We start from the raw sequence: 23,813 nt of genomic DNA on the forward strand, positions 1-23,813 counted from the left end.
TAGGTTGGTGATTGCATTGCACTGCATTTTGCCATACTTCTCAGTGTGACCACACTTATGCACTAAGAACGGAAGTATGCAAATTGAGACACAGCGTTAAACTCTGTGAACTTTAACCGAGCGATAAGGATGCAGGTGTGTGGTTGGCTGTTGCACCCTGAGGCAGTGGGACGAAGCTCTCCACTGCTTTAGGTGGGAAGGCCGTCGGTTGGGACCCGACAGCGCTCGTTCAGTCTAGCAGTGTCCCACTAGGTCATCGTGGGAGACCACAGAAGCCACAGCTACTGCAGAACTCCGCTGCCAAAAGCGGGCGATTTAGCGTTTTCCCCCCTCAACACCTTATTGTCAAGCTGCCATCGGCCTCGCACACGACAGTTGCGATAGTTTCCAGTGTTTGTTGCTCCCGACTTGAAGATGTAACCATGTTTTCTGACCATATGTGTTATGGAATCCTTTAGCATGGCATATGAAATCATGGAATACACCCCCCTTCAGCAAAATGTTCCAATCCCTTCTTCTCCGAATCTGCAAATTCCCACATCATCATAATCAAGTGCAGGGGAAAAGCTATTCCCGTTCCGCTCCCATTTAAGTTTTTCATTCAAATCCCCCAAATTATGAACACTAAACCTTTCCCCCCGCTCTGTGATCCAGTCTTAGTTTTGGACTGGAGGGAGGAGATGTCGGCATTTTTTCAAGAACTAAAGATCAGCCGACCGCAAGTCTAATGCATTCTCTCTGTGCTGCCGGCACTTGGAGGCAGTCTCTCTGTTTCTGGAGCTTCTCCACGGTATTACATTCGCTTTCCAAGAGAGCACACATTAATAGTCGGGTTATTGAGCATTACAGAGCCTGAGATATCTTCATTCAGCAGAGGTGATTCAGTTTCAAAGGCTGGTCATTTGATATTTATTTCACTCTTCTAGTGTAAACAGAAAAGAATATTTTTTTAGTTCAGCTTCTGCTGGCACCTTCCCTGTTGTCTGACAGTCTGCTGAACACTTTTAATGGATTGATGGGAAAATGAAAGCATCGCCCCCTTCTTCTTGTTGCAGCTCCATCCCTCACCAGCTCCTCTGTTTTGCAGAAAGCATTGGCTCCCTTATTATGCTCTAACTGACAAATTGGAGAACAACACCATAAACTCGCAGTGAGATTTGAAACTGGCAATTTAAGCGCGTCTCTGTTTCCTCTGCAAAAGCAGATTTAGCAGTCTTCTCCGTGTGCCCGGCTACGGTGCTGGCACCAGTTGGTACTCTCAGTCTGTAAAAATGTGGAATGAATTATCCCGTGCTAACAGAAATGGGTGTTATTGAGTGGCCTGTTGCAGTCTATTAAGAAGTAATAATGAAATTAGAGACAAATCCATCTGCGAGTCGGGAGGAACGGAGGAACGGAGGAACGGAGGAGGAGGGGGTTCAGGATGAGAATGGCAAACGTGGTCAATCCTCCAATCATAATCATTGGCCCGCTTTCTGGATGAATCATTCTATTTTAAATATTTCTGTCAAGACTGATCCCAGGGCTGTGATTTGTTGATGCCGTTTTATTATGCGTATTTGAGTGTGTTCACCCACGCGTGAAGTGCATCGAAAGCCCCATGTGGTTTCTGTTACACATCTCACATAATAAGTTGACGTGTCTTTGAGATCCAGCCAGTGATCTTTGCCCCATACCTCAACTCTTACACAGTTTATGCTTTGTTTTCCGGTTGCATTTATTCTATTATTTGAACCTTTTTTTTCGTCTTTAATGTTCTGTTTTGACTCAACTGATATAAAGCATCTAGCATCACACATTCCTTCAGTTAACCACCTGCAACAGAGATGCCCTTCACTTAAAAGACCTGCTCGCGAACACCTTACAGCTCCGTTCAGATTGCAGTGCACTTGACGTCGGCGATTATAGGGCTTGAAAACGGACACCTTTCAACGGCTACACTCAGCATCAAAGGCCAACACTGGCCCCCTTGTCATAAAATGGGCCTGCTCTGGTTACTCTCTGTTTGACTTTCCAGCCAGTTTGTCACCGTCCTGATTCATGCTTTTTCATCTGAAAGAGGTTTCTTGTTGTCCCGGCGGTGAAATATTACAAAAGTTCAATCGCTCTGCCTCTGGGCCCGTTGCACAAGAATAGATGCAGCACTTGGGCAGGTGAGCCCTTTTCGCTGCAGAGGGAATACTGCTGTTTCTTTAGCAGTGACACAAAGTAGGGCTGTCGCGTTGAAGGAATTTCGCGATATGCGGTATTATTGCAACTTTTTATTTTTTTTTCAAATTACTTTATTTATCCTGATTTTAGTGCTATATAAATAAAATGTATTGTTAGGGTAATATTAGGTATATTGTAGATTTTTAAACATTTGTTTTTTGTTAAATACAGAACAAAGAAGGGCAATGAGGCGCAGTGTTTTTTTTCAGCTGCGCTTTGGTTAAGCTCGTTGCTATGATACGGAATATCAAAATGTCGGTAGAGTAGGTAGATTACTTGCTCTGGATGAAGGGAAGGCTGAATATCACCGTGGAGTTTTGCCCAAAGTTGAACATTTTTCAACTCTCGACAACCAGAAAAAATAACACCAAACGTGAAGCGCTCAGCAGTGAATAGACGCTCATCGCTGTTTGTGGCATGACATGTGGCACTCCCGTTGCAAAGAATTAAAATAAGAAAAAACGTGGCGGTTGCTTGCTATCCACTGCGGTTGGCTTGTCAATATTGCGATTACTGTGACAGCCCTACCACAAACCAACGTTAGAATATATCTGCTGTCTAAAGGAGGCCAGATCGACGTGCTTAGGTGGAATTGCAGGCAAGAGATTGTTTCTTACTTTGAAGCAAAAAGGCTTTTCCGAAAAGATGCAAGGAAAAGTCTGTTTTGCTCTGTGACCTACATCGTACCTCTGTCACTTTTGCTTTCCGTCCAGTTCACTCTCTCTCTCTCTCTTTTACCTCAGATAGACACTGAGTTGTTGCCCGAAGCTGCGCGTCGTGACTAGAAACTCTCAGGATGAGAACAGGAGACCTGGTTACGAAATGCAAGTAGGATCAAATGTGGAGGATTTAGACTGAAGGGAGGAGAATAGAGGGTCTCTTCAAGTCTGTATTTCCCCATCCTCCTTTATAGTATCACCTCGCAGCCCAGCCCAACCCAGTCTGACGGCAAAGCGTGTAAAAGACCCGCCCAGAAGAAAGCGTGTCAGTGTCGCGTTTTGCCTCGCCGCGGTGTGAATATTACACGCCTGCATGTGTTGTGACGTTACGTTGTTTCCGTATGTGTTTTACTTAGTTTACGTACTTATTTTAAAGGGACTGTTTGTAACTTCTTGCACGTACAAATCACACGGGTCGGTGTCCCATGCGCGCTCGCATATGCACGCTCGCATGTGGCTACGCTGTTCAGACAAGACTCCAACACAAACTACATGGAAGCACCAAAACCTCTTGGTTGTATCTAGTGAAGCCCGTCTAGCAAAACAGTGTTGGCCACGGTCGGAGGACGCGGGGGAGACCGTAGCTTTGGTCTCCAGGGCCGGAGTCTCTGCTGTACTCTGCTCCTCTGCTCCTCTGCCTGCCTGCTTGCCTTCACTCAGCTCGCTCCACTCTCACGTGCATGCGCGCACACTACACACTGCAGAAGACTTCGTAGCACTGAGAATATCTAGTGAATGTACAGTGGACTTTTGTGCAGAAATAACTGCTGCAGCTCCTCCAGACCAACAGAGGTTTCCCGTGTCTTGTGAAGCGACGGGGCTCCGCAGAGAGAAACGTTATCGTCTCCGACCGGGTGCCGGTGTCTCCCTCCGATCGCGGTCAGGAGGCTGAAGCAGGAAAAGCCAACACTAGTATCAGCAGTGATTCATGGAGAGACCTTCGTCTGGTCAGCTAACATTACTGCCAAGCAGCTGAAATATAGAGTGATATTGTGGTATTAGCTGACGTGTGTCGCCTCACTGTTTTGAGCGATGCTCGTTCATGTCTATGTAGAGCGAGCACAAGAGCGAGCAACAGGACGCTGACTTTCGTTGACTTAACGGCCACAGTTGTCGCTGTTAGCAAGCATTTCTGATTCTTACAAACAGTCCCTTTAAGCCCAGCCATGACTTTTTCCCTTACCCTAAATAAGTAGTTTTCTTGCCTGATCCTAACTCAGTGACTATGATGTTTTCCATGAACTTCACAAAGCGGCTCTCTTGCCTAAACCCAAGTCAGTGGCTTTGTCGGCCCTGCTGGTACTGCATGTTAATACAGACGTCTATATACGTCGATTACACGGCATGATATCGGGTCGTCAAGCCAGTCACTCCCTCCCTCTTCCCTCGTTCACCCGTCTCCCATTTGGAAGTGAAGGCAGCGGGCGATCCACCTGCCAGGTCTGCAGGGCTGCAGGGGCCAAACCAGCGTCTAGTCAGATAAAAGGATATTTAAGTCAGCAGGTTCATTGAAAACCACTTGTGTGGAAAGAACTCCCGGACAGGCACGTACTCGATCAGGAGCTGGAGATGCAGGACTCCCTCCTCTCAGAGGAGGGGAAAGGTCACTGCAGACAGATAGAGCCAGACATAACTCAGGGCTGAGGTCGGTTTCTGTATCCCCACTTTTAAACAGTGGAACAGGAGAAGTGCAAAGAGGATGTGGTTGGATTTTGGTTTTACATTCTGTACCCTTTTTTTTTTTTTTTTACAAAAGCTGGAGTTGTTGAAGATTGAAGGTTTTGGATGCAGTGTGTCGGAGACAATAGATGCACTGGATTTTGGTTTTGATATCTTAAGCTGTTCTGAACAATAGAAAGTCTGTGCGTCGTGTTTTTATCGCCCCGCGTTCTTAAATGAAAACGATCGGTGATGGCTTTGGCTTTTCAGACCACTTTGACTAATGTTATTATAACAGAAGACAATGGCCTCGCAGCAGCTTTCACAGGCAGAAATGAGTCACGATCATTTGATACATATAATCAGGTGGAATATAAAAAAAATCTACAGTGGCAGTCGCATTAAATCCTCACGTTTTATTTGTTGTTGGAGGCTTAAAATAGCCAATCATTAGCTTTGTTTCTCCCCACACACATCCAGCATCTCTCCTCTCATACTCATACACTTACTACCAGCTCCCGGTTTGAGGACAACAAAATACTTGCAGATTATAAATGCATTGGCGGAGCTCCTTCCCCTTCTCGGAATCAGTTGATGGTCATTTGTGGTGAAATCATATCCCCGCAGAATGCGAGTACAACATCGCAGTCCAACCTAAGGCTAATAATGAACGGACGAGGAAATCTGTTCAAATGACCATGTGGTTCCGTTCGCTGCTTTGTTTCCTCGTTTTGACAAAGCAAGAGGAAATGCAAGTTGAAATATTAATTTCGACCAGCTGAGCTTTTTCGACAAAACTCCTTGTAAATCATGTGATGCCGTCTTAAAAACACACAAGTTAAATATCGACCACAGGATAAACATTCTTTGTTTAAGTCAGTCGTGCAGTGTAACCGAAGCCACCTACATTGTCAACCCGATGCAACATTTAAAGGAGAAGGAATCAATCTCTAAACTCAGATTTCTCTGCCTATAGAGAGAGGCTTCACAGTTAAATTCTTCCTTGACAACACTACGACGTTACCCAGTTTGACATATGAGCTTAGTGAGTTGGCCATGAGTGTTATACCCAGGACTAGTGTAATAAAGACAGTCGAAAACCCATTCTTCAAAAACTGGGGTTTTTTCAAGAGCACACAATTGGGTACTTTGACACTGGTGAACTCTCCTAAAGTACCATCAATCATCTCGCTGCCGCCGAGCTTTTTCCCCTTTGTGGGATTAGTTTGGTGTTGGTTGTGCACCCTTCAGGCACATTGTGGTTATCGACTCAGATATGTAATCAGTCACCTACTTCTGTTATCCCGTTTAGATTACAAAAACATATCGAGGCTACGATCGCAAAAACAGAAAAGATAAAATATCTTGAGCTGCAAGCAAAACTGCAGATTGACTCGCGGGCGGCCAAGTACTTGATGCTATGCGGATAACAGCGTGGAAATGATGCGTGCATTGTGTTATGGTGGAACGGTGGCGGATAAAAGGCCTATTTTTCAGCCCGTCATCATGTGGGTAGCCGTAATCCTCTCTGCCCTCCTCTGTGCGAGTCCAGAGAAAACAGAGCAGTTGTATATCTGCGTGTGTGTGTCCCAGTGTGCAGGATGTTTTTATCAGATAGGGGAGTCTGATGTGTTGCTGTTCTGCAGTGTGTGGGCTGTGGTCATCACGGCTTGGTAAAGGTCATCTCTTACTCTTTTTCTCCCAATTTTTCGCCTCACATCCCCTGCCCACAACATGTGTCGGTATCTAAGGGTGGGGCCTCTCGTCCTACGCGACCAAACAGCGCTATCATCATCGCCAGGCCCCTTGTTCATTCATCAGCTCTGTCTCTGTCTCAGACTGTGTGGGTGTGTCGGGAGCTGGGGTCCCTCTCCTTTCCCTCACCCCTCTCTCTCTCTCTCTCGCGCTCGCGCTCCTGCCCACCCACCGTCCGTCTGCTGACGTGGCCCGGGGTCGTCCTGGGCCCTCGGGCCCCCGTGTGTGTGTGTGTGTGTCATTCGCCCCTCCCCTCCCGTGTTATCGGTGGGATCTGCGTCTGTCTGTGTCTGCCAGTGCCGCTAGACGCAGGAGGAAACAGGATGCGAGAGGATCAACTGTAATCTCACAGCGCGCTTTGTTCCACACAATCCCAGGCCGATCACTGTATTCTCTACACGCAGGGCCGCCACTGGACATTTACATGTGCCAACAATCACACCGCTACTGGCCCACTTAGGTGAGAGCGCAGAGAGAGCCAGTGAGGCAAAGAGACACTGAGAGGATGTTAAGAGACCTGGAGCTTTATCTGAGGGTTTGATGAGTATCAATATGGAAACGTCGGGTCTGGGGGTTTCTTTTGTAACGAGAAAAGGAAACATGTCATCATTTGACTCGCTGATTATAGTGATGATGATAATGATATCCCCAATGATATGATGTGGGATTGATATATATCTCGGTAAATAGGTTTCCACTGAAGATGAAACAAAGTTGAGTGGGATCGAAATTGAGGAAAATCCTCGACGTTGTCCTCAAATGAACTCGGTGATTACCGTGTGCGGCGCGTAGCAGGCCCGCGCGTTTCCAGATCTGAGCAGGTGAGGTCCTGATTCGGTCTCATTATTAGGATGAAAGGGTGGGAAGAAGGATTTGTGCCTGTTTTAGCAAGTCTCGGTATTCAGGGAAAAAGCTTTATCTCCACCTCGGGGAGATCAGGGAAGAAAAAGGATGCTTTTGAGATGCCAGCCCAATTTTCTATGCCTGGGAGGCAGCTTACTTAGATTCTCAGCATTTAATACCGGCAACGTTAAATACCCTCATAATTGTTTTAGCTTTACTGCTCAAAGCCCTCCTTATTATAAGAATCAAACTCGGGACCCTACAGTGAGCCGGCTGTGCCAAAGCGTGTCACTTCCCCCGAGCTCCATGATGTGAGTGCACGGAGAATGTGGAGCCTAGTTTCTGGTAAAACAATATTATTTTATTGTACAGGAACACGGCTGTGCTAATTCCTCAAGCTGCAAACCTCACGGACCACAACTTTGTCTATAATTTGCTGGGAGCATATGTTCATAGCAACGGTACATAAAGCGGAACGGAAAACAGTAGTAGAGAGCGCATTAGTCAGTTCAGTGATTGGTATACAAAGCAAAGGGGTTTTCCTCCAACTTTCTTCCCCTTCCATGGGGCCCTGGAGACACAGTTCCAGCGCCGGGCAAGGCTTTGGGTAGAACTTGTTTTCAGTGTTTTGGGTGTCATAACTTTATTATATATGTACAGTCTGGAAACATAACTGTTTTTAATAGACTGTGCATGAACTTATACATACAATTAGTGCCTAAAAGTATCTCCAATTTCTTTTTCATTCACTTTTTTGTTGAAGTTTTTGGTGGTATGTTTCATATATCTTGCCATATAAAGTTTTGTTTTGGCTTTTTAAATGAAGAGTAGGGACTTTATTGGCTTTAGGGGTTTCACTTTATTTGGAGAGTGGAAGTGCAGCAAGGCAAAGAGAGCAGGGGGAATAAGTAGAAAAACCTTTAACAGGATTTACTTTAAAGTCAGTGAATCTACATGCAACTCCAGAAGCAGTTCCTACTTCGGTAATCTCCCTGTCCACCTTAAAAATATAGTTGGTGGGTAATTGAGACAAAGTGGTGGTGAGTTCTGGGAATTTTCAACTTCCTCTAGATGAAAAAAAACAAAGTTTCCTGTCCTGTTTATAATATACTGTCTGTCAACATCACCACAAGTGTAAAGACCCGTGGCCACCAGCAGGTGACACTTTTCCCTTTGTTCACTGTGGTGCCATTTGTCCGTGACAGGATGCCCTTGTGCTTTAATGGATATGAAGCTCTGAAACTCCAGTGTATCGTTGTGTTGTTGAGATGTCATTTCTTATGCAATCTGTCCCCGGGGGTGTGAGTGCATGTCCGGGATCAGGGTGGTGGTGGTGGTGGGGGGGGGCTTTAAAAAGCTTTCCCCTTCACTGCTCCACCAACAGGCCCGGCTTGTGTGGAGAGGCCATTCAACTGCACTGCTGGGCTCTGCCGGTCCGTGTGTGTTTGTGTGCTTGTGTGTGTTTTCCTGTTGCTTGACGAGACCCCCGCCAGTATTCCAGCCTAAACTACTTCTCTCCGGCCCCCTTTCATGTGCCAAATTTCTTCTCCTATCCTCTTACTATATCGGCTCCTCCTCACCTTTGCAGCGAGTAAGTTGTGTCGGTGCTCTTACAGCGTGCACCACTGCAGCTCACACAGGCCACACACCTTCCTATGCACCTATGCACACCTTATTTGTTAGAATCAGAATCAAGTTTTGTGGCCCAGTATGCTGACGCAATTTGAATCTGGGTGTCAGTAGCGTTCTAATTGCCAGAAACCAAACAATCACATACAGCTAAGACAGTTTTAAAAAAAGCTAAACAAGCACAACATATACAATATCTCTTCTGTACAGGTGAGTTTAGTCATCATTGTAGCCAAGAAATACAAAATAGTATTCAGAAAGTAAGTTCTAAGATGTAGTGTAGTGCTGTTTGTTGCCCATTTTCTGTTTCACCGGCTAAAAAACAGATTAGATTTGAACCCTTTATCTCGTGATGGGATAGGCACCAGTGGCAGCGCCAAAGGAGGTCAGGGGGGACCATGGCCAACCTTATACAATCGCTGACCCCCCCTCGCGAGTTGCTTGTTCCCAGTCAATATTTTGCAATGTACTCCTCCAGATTAAAGCTACGTATTCGTCTTTTTAAAGCTGTAGTGTGTAGGATTTGGCGGCATCTAGCGGTGAGGTTGCAGATTGCAACCAACTGAAACTTCTCCCGTGTGCCAAGCGTGCAGAAGAACTCCGGTGGACGACGATAAAGCGGGAATGACCCTAAAGCCAGTGTTTGGTTTGTCCTTTCTGGGTTCTACTGTAGAAACATGGCGACAGACTCTCCGTATGTAGTAACGAAAACACAACATATTGAATAGGTATTCGTTTAGGACTGTAGAGGAATCGGTTGAATAGTAGCGATGTTCGCTTCGGGGTGTCGGTAAGAGCACACAGGACACTCAGATACGGTTGATTCCTCTGATTTATTTAAACAGAACAGCACAGTATTGCAACCACAGAGGCTAGAGAAAACATACTTATTAATATTATGTTACATTTCTGCCAATAAATCTCCCTAAATGCTACACGCTGGTGCTTTCAGGGGAAGGACAACTAGCCTATTTGAACAACAATTGAATGGTCTAACATGTATATACACATACCGAATACATTAAAACAGGATTGTTGTGGACCTCAAAATGTGAACTGTACCGGTGTTAGTCTATGCACATCAGATAATTAGTAACATGAGCAGTAAAATAAGACATCAGTGATTCCTTAACTCTCACATTGACATAGTTTTCAACTACAGCCTATACTACAAGAGCATAATCCTGCAATGTGGTCATGGCTTTTGGTTTTGGTGTGCCACCCCAAGATTTTCATTGGCCCTATCTGGCCAGCCCTATGAACATTTCCTGGGGGACCCACAGATCTGAGGCACACAACACTGAGCGTGGATTGTTTTTTGGACACGGCAGCGGCCCCCACAGCCCCTTGTCCAAGTCCCTTCAGTATATCCTTTCCCTGTCCTCTCTTGTCAGCGACACAGCCTCACCATGGCCTGTGAGCGGTGAAGAAAGCGAGGCCTGTTGAGGTCAGCGGCAGTGTTACTACATCAGCTAGCCTATACTGCAGCAGCAGCAGCAGCGCTGCCTGTGTAGTGTCGTCGGTTGTAAATCTTCCCGTACTGTGTCATGTGAAATTTGTCTAGCGGTGCGCCTGCCTCCGGCTCTAAACACAGATTGCCGTTTTAGTGGCGAGCCACTACATCCAGAGATTTCTTTTTGTGTCCCAGTTTCAGCTGATGGTCAAAAGACACGACGGGCGCTGCAGCAGGGGCCGCTGTCCAAAGTGGTGTGGTCAGTTAATGTGAAGGCCAAGGCGTACTGAGTCAGTAGCTTTCACTACATCTCTGGTTTTAGTCCCGGACGCGGGGATATAACTGCATGTTTATGAATGCTTGTACCTGCTCCATGTGAAGCACGGCTGATCTTCTTCCTCCTTACTTTCTTGGATAGTGTAGCAGACACTTGCCACGAAACTCCATTAGACATCTGGTTTAATATTCCCCCATTCTTCTCTCCTGGATGTTTCCAAGTTCATTGAGGTTTTTCTGGTCACTCCAATTTTCCACTGGCAGCTAGCGAGGCTATCCCAGGGTGGTTCCTCCTGGAGGGCTGTCAGGACTCTGGGGCCAGCCTCTGTAGGGCTTTCAGCTGCTGTTATGGGTGCTTTTTCTCCGCCGCGTTTTCATCAACCACATGGCTGTTCAGCAAAGCTGGGCCTTCCTTTTTCCTGAGGGCACGGGAGTAAAAATGATGTTGCACATCCAGCACGAGACAACAGAGCATTGTTGTTGAAATATGGAGCGTCCTGGTTGTGGTTATATTCATATATTTGTTTTGTTCAGAACCTTTGGGTCTCTCATTTCAGCCACCTTGGGGCACCAAAATGCTCTATTCATCATGCGTTTTTACTTAGAATCTAACCTGAAAATAAGTTTGACAACAGTTCAAGCATAACTGCATTGTGAATACAGTTGATTTTTATGTTTTTCATTTAAAGAATCGTCACACATAATATGATTGAGAGGGAGATTGAACGTTCCACACACATGGATATTTATACCCAGCGGACAACACGTTTTAAAGATCTGATTTCCGATGTCTTGTCTGGTTCGTTGCACAAAGAAAAAAGAGGGTCTTGATGGCCACAGCTCCACGGCTTGTGTAATTGGCTTTCATTATGGCCAGCCAGAGCCTTGGCAGTGCCAGACCCAGCGGGGGGTGACAACCAGTACAAGCCCCATCATCATCATTTTCCCCATGAGCAGCGCGACTCAATGGGCCCAGAAATGGGCATGCATCTACGGCTCAGGGAACCACCCTTTCTCTGGAAACTGCCTTTATCCTGTTTTAAACATTACAGTGACGCTCTGTTTGTGCGTCCAATGTGCAAATGTGTTTTTAACAGTGCATGAGGGTGGAGGGTATAGTGGGAGCGTGTTGTGTATTTTTATTATGTGGCCGGTCACTGAGTATTCTCGTGCGTATGTTATGTATGCGTGTGAATGCACGTACGTTATGGTTGCGCGACTCCGTCCGTGCACGCGTGTGTGTGTGTGTGTGTGAGGTGGGGGCAGCAGAACGTTACCACAAAGCTGGTGGGGCTCAGCTCTGCTGCTGCTGCTAACCAGAGAAGCAAGTGGTTGTGAGTCAGTCCCCACCGGGCAAACCTGTGGCCGTGGTATTAGCTCGGCAGCGCCAGTGCCAAGATAGGAAATTAACAGTGGCTTTGGGTGAAAACGTCTGTGAGAGTTCAGAAAAATGCCCTTGAGACTAGAATAAGAGGTGCAAAAAAAAAAAAATCCTTCTGAAGAAAGAAGAGGAAATGGAATAAAAAACAGCTGCAAATGACTGCTTATATGCCGTTTATTTAGAAGTACCTAATGCGAAAAAGCTCCATAAAATTAGGCAATAGGCAAATATAAACCCCAACAGATAAGTGCATTTCACTATTCTGCTTCATGCAAAGCAGTAATGCCAAGACTTAGAACGCTAGCAGCCTTGGCTCTATCTGACCGCAACGTCTGGGCCCATTAAATTAGGTAAAATAAGCAAAGAATTTTTACGTCTAGTAACTTTTAAAATTGTTAAAAGTTTATTTGGTCAGGCAAAATTACACAGGCCCGTACCGAGGCATTTTTGTGTTTTATTTCCTTATAATTTCCACTTTATTGTTGTACTTTGCTGCTGCAGATGTAAACATTTCCTCCATTTGCTCATTTTAGGATATTATTTCTGTTTTTGGTGGACGTGACTGTCTGCAGTATCTGACAGTTTATTTATTGTCGACACTGAGGTTTATTTCGTCATTTGGTGATTCACCAGATTCAAAACGGTTTCAACTCCATTTTGCACTCAGAAAGTTTCGTATATCTGTCACATCTGACATGTTTGAGCATGTTATAGCCAAATAGTCCAAACCAGTGCACTGAAAAATGATTGCAGTTCTTCTTACTAGATGTTACTATAAATCAGCCTCTGACGAATCTCAGACCACAGAAGGTTTGATATATTCTTTGCTCTACACCCAAATCTTCTGCAGTGACATTGAGTCACAATGTCCAGAACAACTGGAGTTGCCGTTTTAGAATCTGTACAACGTAATACGGTGAAGTTTGTTGCCAAAACTGATCTGACAAGCTTCTTGGCTGTTTCTCTGAAAGCCACTGAGGAAATGATAAATCATCATGGCTCTCTGAAGTGCAGAAAAAAAAATGCAGTTTCACCTAGAGAGAATTCAAATAATTGCAACTGAGTACATTACACAACGTAGATCAAAAGACTTATAAAACATTCCTCTGTGCTCTGCGGTTAGACTTGTTTCTGCTGCTCAGCCGCTTCCAGATTACTGCCAGTTGAAGGGAGGCCGGGGTTGTAATAGCCCACAGTCTGTTTTAGACCATGGGAGGCCTTTTAAGCCATGCAGCCCTCCGTAGCCATTAGGAGAGAAGCAGAAGACTCGGAGATATTGGGAAAGAAAAAGGAACGGTATGGCACGGTTATCGTCACCGACCTTTTGTCTAAATGTGTCCTTTGGCTTCCTTTTTCCTTTTTTTGGTATTCCAAAGAACTGTTATTTGATAATGTGAAAAAAAAACTTGATTTGTTTTAGTGCTGAAACGATAAGATGTTAAAATGTCAAACATTTGTTGGTTTCACCCTCTCGTGTGTGAGACATCACTTTGAGCATTGAACATATTAAAGAGGTGCTTATTTTCACGTGCATGTTTTATTTTGGGTTTCTACTAGAACATGTTTACATGCTTTAATGTTAAAAAAAACGCTGTACTTTTCTCATACCGGTGTGCTGCAACCCACTCTGTTGTGATTGGTCAACCCAGCTAAACTCTTTGGACTCCGCTCTAGCTCCGCTCTAACTAGCTTTGTCTGGGGGCGTGCCAAACGAGCCGCTAGGCAGGTATTATGCAAATATGTTACTTGGTGACATCACCACGTTATGGAAGAAAAGGCGGGACTTCAAGCGAGGCGTTGCAGGCAGTTCAGGAGCAGTGATTCTGTTTGGGAGAGTAACTCCGATTGGGGTTGGGCTTTGGGCTTTGTGAATTTGCAGACACAAAGAAAGCACAAAAGCATAATAGGTTATCTTTAATCAATAATCAAAATAACCATAGGTTGTGGCACAAATTTGTTAGTCTAACATTTATTAGTAAAAGTATTAAACTGCATCTTATTTTTCCTTGATGACATTGTGTTCCAGTACCATAAGCCCACACAGTCAGATCATTTTCTCAACTCATAATCTTTCAATTTGATCATTGTCACATGATCAGATGAAAGTACAGAATAAATTTGATTAATAAGATGTTCCCACAGCAGCACTTTAAGTATAGCACACACAGCCACAGGTAAAACATGTTTAGCTGCTGATGAGCTTCTCTCGTGCAGTCTCTGTACCACCTGGCTCTTGCTCCCCGGAGTGTCTCCCTTCTAGTCAGTAAGCAGTGTGTGAGTGAGGCAGCCAGACCTGCAGACCCCAGCTGTTTGCAGCGTGGGCAGCAGCACAAGGTGCTCCTGTAGAGGAATTCAGCACTTTGGACAGCACCTAGACCAGCTCTCTCTCCCACACTGGAATTCCAACACTGCACTCTCGCAGGCTGCAGGGTCCAAGGACTTTGCGGTCGGAAATGTGACCACATTTCTACCAAGGTGCAGGAGGGAAGCTGTTAAGGAGTAGGGGAGGAAACACTGGTGGCTTATCAAGACGATGGAGGCATTTCTGTGCCGTTTATCAAGGTCAAAATCTCTGCTGCAACTCATAATGTGACTGGAGTGGAGTGTTGAAAGTTTGTTGTGCTGAAGGTGACCGTGGTCAGCATTTGCCCAAATAAGGACAGTTTTACAATATTATAAAAGCATGCTAAAATAACTTTGGAAGCTGTTTTGAGGTCAGATACGAAAGATATTTGGGTTTACAAAACAAGGTAGGATGGGTAACTGACTGGGTGTCTTAGATATGTGTACATAGGTCTTTAATGGTTGTGGTTAGGTGCTAAACATGTACTGTACTTATTCATATTGCTAATATCTCATCTCATCCCAATATTTCTAAAAAAAAGACCTCTTCTTCCCCTCTTTCAGGCAGTCGGGAAGCAGCGTTCACCTACGCCATCACAGCAGCAGGGGTGGCCCACGCCATCACGGCAGCGTGCAGCCAGGGCAACCTGAGCCAGTGCGGCTGCGATCGGGAGAAGCAGGGCTATTACAATCAGGAGGAAGGCTGGAAGTGGGGAGGCTGCTCGGCCGACATCAAGTACGGAATCGAGTTCTCCCGCCGCTTCGTGGACGCACGCGAGATTAAAAAGACCCCACGCCGCCTGATGAACTTACATAACAATGAGGCAGGGAGAAAGGTAAAGAGTTTGTTTTTTCCATCATCTCAGATTATTTGTGTTTTACCAGAAGTGAGCCAGAGAGAACAACAGTATTTGAAGTTGCATTCTACCTTTTAAGAAAATAATGACCTGATTTAACGGATAATTCTGATTTAACAGCTTGGATCTACTTTTTGTATTGTTGGCCATTGTTCCCATCAGTGATAATAACATTGTACTCATCAAGGCAACTGATGCTGCAAATATTCCTCTACAATAAAAGGATTATTACCAACATTTTGGGTGCACTCACATCTCCAAATTTAGTGGTTTAGATATGCCTTAGCGGTTTAAAGAGGACCTATACCCTGCTTTTCCCTTTCCTTTAGTGTGTTATATAGTACTTCATTTTTTGTAAATGTAAAAGGTCTGCAAAGTTACAAAAGACCAAAGTCCACGCCAAAGGAGGTTACTCTCGCCCACAGAAACACTGCTCCTGAACTACCTGAAACGCCTCGCTTGAAGTCCCGCCTTTTCTTCCGTAACGTGGTGATGTCACCAAGTAACACATTTGCATAATACCTGACTAGCGGCTAGTTTGGCACGCCTTCAAACAAAGCTAGTTAGAGCGGAGCTGGAGCGGAGTCTGAAGAGTTTGGTTCAGCACAGCCGGTTTGAGAAAAGTACGGTGTTTTTTTTAACATTAAAGCGTGTAAACATGTTCTAGTAGAAACCCAAAATACAAGTATGAAAAATAAGCAAGTCAGTTTACAGCTTGGCAGATTGTTTTACTGCTCATGTTTCTTGCCACTACTTTGTTGTAGTGCTGTTGCTGCGCTCCCAGATCTCAGCAGTGACTTTGGTGATTACAATGTTATTGTAAACAATAGAAATAATAATGGGCAAAATGACGGAAATCAGACCCAAGTTGTAATAAAGTGGAATTATCCTTTAAGTGAATCCTTGAAAAAAGATGACATGAAATATCTTTCTTAATCTTCCTTTAAACGAAATATTGTATGACTCAATACTTGACTAACTTGATGCACACATGCGTGTGTTAATGTGTTCCTTTGCAGAAGAGCAAACAGTCCCAGATAAAGAGCTTAAAGTCATGTGACAAAGGACTGTGATTGACCAAGTTGCTGATTGATTGATCACCCAGTTAGCCTTTCAGCAGCTTGTTTTGCTTCAGCCAATTATTGACATATTCTAAGAGGGCGTCTTTCATTTCTGAGAGAGAGAGCGCGTTGGCAAACTTCACCATGGACGTGTTTGTTTGCTATTAGTCATCCCAGAGCAGTCGCGGAGGGAAGGAACAGAGAGAGGGAGAACGAGTGTGAGGGGTAAATAAAAGAGAAGAGATGAAGTTATGTTGACAAATGGATCTAATTAATAACTTGGGCTTTATGGTGTCCACTGGGACAATGGGGCCCGTCCAATGGGCTGCCAGATGGAGGACCGCCATCCCCTCTTCCCAGCTCCTTTCATGGAATTATGAAGTGTAAAGTCAGGAACAGGATATTATTGCAGTTCTCCGCACAATACCAAAACATGTCACTGCCATTTGACTGCGTCTATTCAGGGTGTGAAAGCAGGCCGACAATGGCGGTGTTAACACAGCAGACTGATAGGGTCTGTGCCGCATGCCAGGGTGCTGCTGGCATGTTGGAGTTGGCACTGTTGCTGTTCTCACTCTGGAGGCTCGGAAACTGGGATTCTAGGAGGATGTGCGAAAGTCAGATTTCCTCTCTGCTGAGACAGTAAGAAGCCGGAATCTGTCTTAGACTGGAAGAGGTTATTAAGGATGCAGAGGTCTTAGCCTCTGAAAGGTCTCGCTCATAGTCCATAAATGTGTGGTAGTCCATGGCTAGTTCTTAGCTAGCTCACCGTTATTGTTTACAGCTAATGAAACTGCACAAGTTAGTGTTTTCTCGCGTTCTTGGCAGTTATCAAACAGCTTCTGGTGGATTACCACCAGGCTTTGGACCGGTGTTCAGACCAGGAGCCTGAAAGTCTGTTATCAGGTCATTAAATGGGGGTTATCAGTGGTCCTAAGCCTCATAGATGTGGGTTAGAAGGGTCCTGCTACACACAGGAACCAACAACGTGTAGTTGTCTTCACCACCTTAAGTTTTATTTTCACACGTAGATATTTTAACACAATCTTTTCCCCTAAACTTGACTGAGTAGTTTTGTTGCCTAAACCCAAACAAGCTGTTTTTGTTTGTGTTTCATTCAGTTTTACTTGTTAGAATGTGTTGCTTTAAAAGTTTCCCTTTCACTGATGCAACATAGTAGGTGTAGCAGGCCCCTACTGACCCACATCTATGAGGCTTATAACGACTGATAATGCACATTTAGTGCGCTGATAACAATTGAATCGGGTACCTGGGAAAACCTGGACAGATTGCCATTGTATTAAGTCGCATGTGGATTTTCTCTGGATACGAGACACTTGAAATGACCTTTGTTGGTTATTTTATGCAGAAGGTTATGTTTCCCTTTCTGCTAGGCTTTCTTTATTGGGAAGAATATAGTTTAAATGTAAGTTGTGTAGAATTTGTTTGTTTTCCCTGCCCACAGTAAGTGAGGTCCGCTCATTCTTGTATCATGTGTCATGCAGTTTTATATAACAAAGAACCTCAACACCAATATATTTAAGACAAATGAGCTGATAATATTGATCCTGATTCTGATGAGGGAGGAAGTGGTTCCTCCAATGGGATCCAGCTGAGTTAGAGTTTTCTAATCACTGATAAGAAGCATCAGTGAAACAGAAAACAATAAAATAACTCCAATAGATTCCGTGACTAAACCGAATACTGTAAAAGGTCTTTCATCATGCGTCGGGGGCTACGTGTTTGACAAGTGATCTTTAGATGGGAATCTGGTCATATTGGACTAATTAGTAAGGAACAGAGCCTTTTGATGGACACAGTTTAAGTAAATGTTTCCATGCATCTGTCAGACTCCGTATGGCAGGCATTCCTTGTGGTTTATTCGCACTATACATTTTTGGAAATCCTCATTCTGAATCAACATGTGAGGCGAGATTGACCCCGGCTTTTATGAAGTCGGCGGAGCCTCATGTTTTTTCAATCAAATGTCCTGAAATCGGGGAAACTGTGACCACATGAGTCCGTGGACAAGACAGGCGAGAGATATTGAACAACTCTTGTTTACATTTCGTAAGTGTCTGATAGAAAATGATGACTTGTGCTTCTGGCGAGGCGGGGTGCCAGGAAAAAGCTGTAACTGGAAAAATGCCCTGCCAACCAAACTTACATCTTATACAACAAAGACACGCGCTTCGCTCAAGCAAGTCGGGGCTGGGGGGGTTCCTAGTTTGGTTAAAGGAGTCATGTCAGGACTATTACAGACGTGTTAATGTGACCCATTCGAACTCCATCGCCTCTCTCCTCTGTTCCTTTGCCTTTGAGAACGGTTCAGCAGAAATTGAAGAGGGTACAGTTTTTATTTTGAGGTTTATAAGTTTCTTAGTCCCACGGGGCAAAGGATTGACACTTAAATACTGACGACAGCACACAATATTTCCCATATGCCCCGGGATTAGGCCTCAAGGAGAAGACATTCTGCCCTGTGTACCATATGTTGGACATAACCTCAAAGAGAAACTCTGAGTAAGGGAATAACCTAAAAAACATTATTGCATTTAAAATGACTCTTTGACTAAAAGCATCTGAATCTATAACTGTGATCCACTTTCATGCATGTGGCAACATTTTGCTTTCTTCTATTTATCACATTGTAGCAGTCAACTAAACCTCAAGTCTCTTGTCCAGCTGTAAACAATTAATTGAGTTTGTCTTTGTTTTGTACTGTAATGTGCAACACAATTAATGACACAATCATCTGGACTCAAATTATCCGAGATGATTGATAGTTGTACGATGGCCATGTGTATTTTTCTCTGCCATTGATGTGGTTTAGGGAAGGTAGACAAAATTACAGGATGGAATATTACCAGTAAGTGCAATTTTCCCTCCCACAGGACATGTAACAGCATGTCATCCATGACTGAAAATTAAAGTATGCTTGATTTGCATACTCCACAGAGATCTGTCAGGCTGCGCTCAAGCCAGGTTGGCAATTTGATTTAAGTAGCTGTGGCGTAAATGAACTTACAGTATAAACCACCTGCACAATCACCAACTTATAGAAGCATGGATGCAGATAAGGAATGCTGCATTGCCATCACAGTTTTTACCATAGACTGTATATAAGAAGTGGACGTGGCGTCACCTGTTGGTTTGTGGACTAGGGTTTTGAAGCCTTGAGTTTGTCATTTTTGCTGTCAACATCTTGGTTTTTGGCCATTGCCATGTTATTTTTTTTACTACCAGAAGAGACACAAGAGGGGGGAAGTTAAGTTCAACTGAGTGCTGAATAAGCAACCTGTCAAACACAAGGTAGCCACGCCCTAAAGCACACCCTGCTTTATGGTCTATCTGACTCTAAATGGGACCATCATTTACTAAATGAGCATCATGCTGTATTGAAGAAGACTTGAAACTAGCGACTGAAACCATAAACTCATGTTTACTGAGGTAATAAATCAAGTGAGAAGTAGGCTCATTTTCTCATAGACTTCTATTTAATTCGGCTTCTTTTTGCAACCAGAGGAGTCGCCCCCTGCTGGCTGGTAGAAAGAATGCAAGTTTAGAGCACTTACGCATCGGCTTCACTTCACAGAACCGGAGTTTGCCACCTGTTTTTTTACACAAAAAAATCAAGTAAACACCTCAACGTCTAGTTGATCTGACATATTTCACATTTTTTTCCCCTTACATAGTAGCACAACACAAAACGTTATCCATTAATAAACCCAATGTTTATGAAATGCAGAAATGAAGAATAGAGAGATTTCGACAGCTCCTACACCAATACAAGCTTAGAGTGATGTTAACATGTATTTCATCTCGGAAAATGTCAGTAGCTTGTGCAAGTTGTTTCTACACCAAATTAAATTTGCCTCCATTATATTGGGACGTGTCAAAACCTGGACAAATTAAACTAAAATTATCTGCAGATACCATCGGTGGTTATTGAGAAATGTTTTTTTGTCTTCGTTTAGGTTTGGTGTCTGTCCTTTTATTAATTTGGGGTTGGGAGTCTAATTCCACGTCTATATTTGCTGCAAACCTACAACTGTTTTGTTTTCTCCACTACTCTCCAGGTACTAGAAGAAAGGATGAAGCTAGAGTGCAAGTGCCACGGCGTCTCGGGCTCCTGCACCACCAAGACCTGTTGGACTACACTTCCCAAGTTCCGAGAGATCGGCTACGTACTCAAGGACAAGTACAACGAAGCCGTGCACGTGGAGGTAGTCCGGGCTAGCCGGCTGCGCCAGCCCACCCACCTCAAGGTGAAGCAGACTCAGGGCTACCGCAAGCCCATGGAGACGGACCTCGTCTACATCGATAGGTCGCCCAACTACTGCGAGGAGGACGCGGCCACGGGGAGCGTGGGCACCCAGGGACGCCTGTGCAACCGCACCTCGCCACACACGGACGGCTGCGACCTTATGTGCTGCGGCCGGGGCTACAATACACACCAGTACACCAAAGTGTGGCAGTGCAACTGTAAGTTCCAGTGGTGCTGCTTCGTCAAGTGCAACACGTGCAGCGAGAGGACGGAGGTGTTTACCTGCAAATAAGGAACGCAAGGAACTCAGTGCGCCAAGGACTAAGCTGAACGAGGAAGACTCGAGCGAGCGAGATAAAAAGTGTGACGTGGACCAGTGAGAGATTTTGAAATAAAAGGAATGGAATTTTACGCTATCAGCTCTTCATGGCATCGTTTTGCACAGCAGAATCTATCTAATTTCTTTTCAGAAAGTAAATGCTAAATATCAGTAGGTAATACCCCAGAACTTTACTGTCACATAGAGATTGTGCTCATGTACTGATGTATCCGCGGTGGAGTTGGGACTACAGGTAATGAATGAGGCCCTCGTTGGGAACTGTGCTTTGCACTCTGGGATTTGTAATTGTTAAATTCACAAGAGACTCGTGCTTGGAGAGGAAACACAGTAACCTGGAGTTGATCAAAATGACAGCAGCTGATGAGGGGTGACTGGGAGAGATTTGTCAAGTCTTTGATTGAAAACTTTTAAGGGTTTTTGTCACTAAAGGGGAGCAAAAGTGAATCTTGACATGAATGACCCCCCCAAATTGGCCGGGGCTTCTGTTGGAGGTTTTGTAGAAATGAAGAACATTTTGTAAGTACGGTGCGTCGGGGTGCGCCAAAGTCTGAGTGGAGAACTCTGTTAAACCCTCTGCTGCCAGCTGGAATATGGTGGAGTATGTTAGTTTTCCAGTCACACTGGAACTGTCTGTTCTGAACACTGAAAATAAATTGTTTATTTATGTTATAGTATCTTAAAACGAAGCACTAACGGGTAGAGATGTCTTTTTTTGTACTAAGTGTAAAGAAAAATACTTTTAGAAACTCTGACTGAAAATGTGTGTCTATTAGAAAATGCCCCCCCCCCATCCCTAAAACATATTTTCTTTTAAAAAGAAAAAAAAGTTTCTTTGCTACTGGTGTGTTGACAACAAAAAGTATACAGTGTGTTTCACATTCAAACACCTTGGTTCTATTTTACTGTCGTGTTTGTAGTCCCCAAGCAGTAACATCTATATTTGGATTTCCATCAATAGACAGTAGCAAGAAAAGTCATTTAACTGCAGAGACCCTTCCTCGATTCATTAAACATGAAGCTGATATGTTGCTGGATGTGTTGTCGAGTGCTGCACTGATATTTTCTATTCAGATACGACTCATGAGAACTAAATAAACTCCCATTTGACTCAGTTTGGCAGTTCATTGCTAAAATATCGGTTGGAGTTGAGCCTGCAGTCTGCCTTTAATTTAAAGAGATAGTTACATAGTTCATTTAAAAAACAATATCTGTAAAGCTGTGGTCATTGGAATGATGATAGTTACAACTACACACCCACGTATATAATAGCAGAGATAAAAAAAAACATAGATTTATATTTTGATGATTCACACTAGCTTGTTTTCATCTCGGCTAAAGGGGAATGTTGCTCCCGCCTAGATTAGCTCTGTTCTGCTACAACGTTAAAGGATAACTCCACTTTTATTACATTTGGATATCATTTCTATTAGTTATTATAACATTGTTCTCAACCAAAGTACTTGCTGAGATCTGGGAACACCTAGATTATCTAAACTGCTTTGTTGGTAAAGACAAAATGTAGATTATAATGAGCGCACAGCACAACTCAACATATTCTCATACAACAGTTCGTATGATATCTTACGAAAAGTTATTCCTCATTTTTTTCGTGCGTTTTCGTACGAATGTCCAGCGTCAATTTTTTTTTTCAAAATAAACTTCGGTCTTCTCAGAAAACAACTTGTTTCGTTTTAGGCAACAAAACTACTTAGTTAGGTTTAGGAAAAGATCGTGGTTAAGTAGCACCGCACCGGAAGTGACGTAACTAAAGTACAGAAGTTCTGTAACAAAAACGACTCAGTCAGGTTTAGGAAAAAAACGTGGTTTGGGTTAAAATAACTCCGGAGGTGGCGTAACTTAAGTATGGAAGTTACGTGACAAAAATCAACGTCGACTTAGTACAAACACCGGTCTCCTGGGCATTAGTCCAATGTTTTTTGACTCACCCGTCCACCTTTGCCTTTGTTTTCTCTTCCAAATAACTTTAGCCAAATTCCTTTTTAGTGATGTCTCGGCATTCCCAGATAATTGCTATTAACTTGGTGAGCACAATGTTATCATGACTGATAGAAGCGAGGGTCAGGTGCTTCAACTATTTCTTAATGAACTACAGTACCTCTGTGCAGCGTCTCTGCTGGTTGCTGGTGACCCCAGAAAGTCAGAGCGCCCTGGAGTTGTCCTTCCAAGAAATCGTTACAACATTTAACCCCCCTCGTAAAACCATAAATTATTATTAATTTGAATTTTGGATGAAGTCAAGCTAGTTCTTTCACCATGCTAAGGTAAGCTAATTGCCTCCTGGCTCTATAGCTCCAAACATGATGCACAGACATGAAAGTGGTATCGATCTTCTCATCCGTCAGCGAGACAGTGACTGATCGAATGTCCGAAAATGTCAAATGACTCCTTTAATTCATGCAGTATGAAAGAGGCTAAGCTAACATGTGGCTTTGGGCTGAGACTGTGCAGTGCTTTGTTGCACTTTATGTTATAACCACTTTTTGTTTTGTTGTTGCTGTCTATTCAGCTTTAATCTACAACACCAGGCCAGTTTATCTTTTGGTTAATTGATAGGTTTAGAATGTATTATATAACTTTTGCACATTAATAATAACCACACATTTTGGAGATTTAGAGACTGACGTAGCCTAGTCTTGCACTTTGCATGACTATTGCATGTATATTTGTACGTGCATCAGTCTTTAACTTATTTTAGGGGTCACTCAGATGCATCAAACACAATTGTCATGTAAATAGATTTACATATTTACTCAATTAAAGTAACTTATTAATATAACATATCTAGTTTCATTCTGACATTTATATTTTCATATAAAATAATAATGTTTCCTTTGACAAGGATGCATTTCCACACATAAAATGTCTTTAATTGAATGATGAGTCGTATTATGAAACACACGAGAAAGTTTATCCTTGAACCCTGAGTCAGGAATCCACATTCTTCATTTTATTGTTCTACGCATGTCGGTGCAAGAATGTTCCCGCTCAGTGTTCAGTT

At 43.8% G+C, this 23,813-nt stretch overlaps 1 protein-coding gene across 2 annotated transcripts in view; it reads left to right on the forward strand.

Annotated features, from left to right (window-relative positions):
- Positions 1–23,337, forward strand: part of wnt7bb (wingless-type MMTV integration site family, member 7Bb) — a 38,620-nt gene extending 15,283 nt beyond the window's left edge. For both annotated transcript variants that reach the window (XM_037768687.1, XM_037768686.1), the window contains exons 3-4: positions 14,834–15,105; positions 20,267–23,337. In XM_037768687.1, coding sequence (XP_037624615.1) covers positions 14,834–15,105; positions 20,267–20,746 — 752 coding nt within the window. In that variant the 3' untranslated portion in view covers positions 20,747–23,337. The remainder of the gene's footprint in view (positions 1–14,833; positions 15,106–20,266) is intronic.
- Positions 23,338–23,813: the final 476 nt, after the last annotated feature.

The sequence above is a fragment of the Sebastes umbrosus genome, chromosome 4 (genome assembly GCF_015220745.1).
Source record: "Sebastes umbrosus isolate fSebUmb1 chromosome 4, fSebUmb1.pri, whole genome shotgun sequence".
Lineage (NCBI taxonomy): Eukaryota > Metazoa > Chordata > Actinopteri > Perciformes > Sebastidae > Sebastes > Sebastes umbrosus.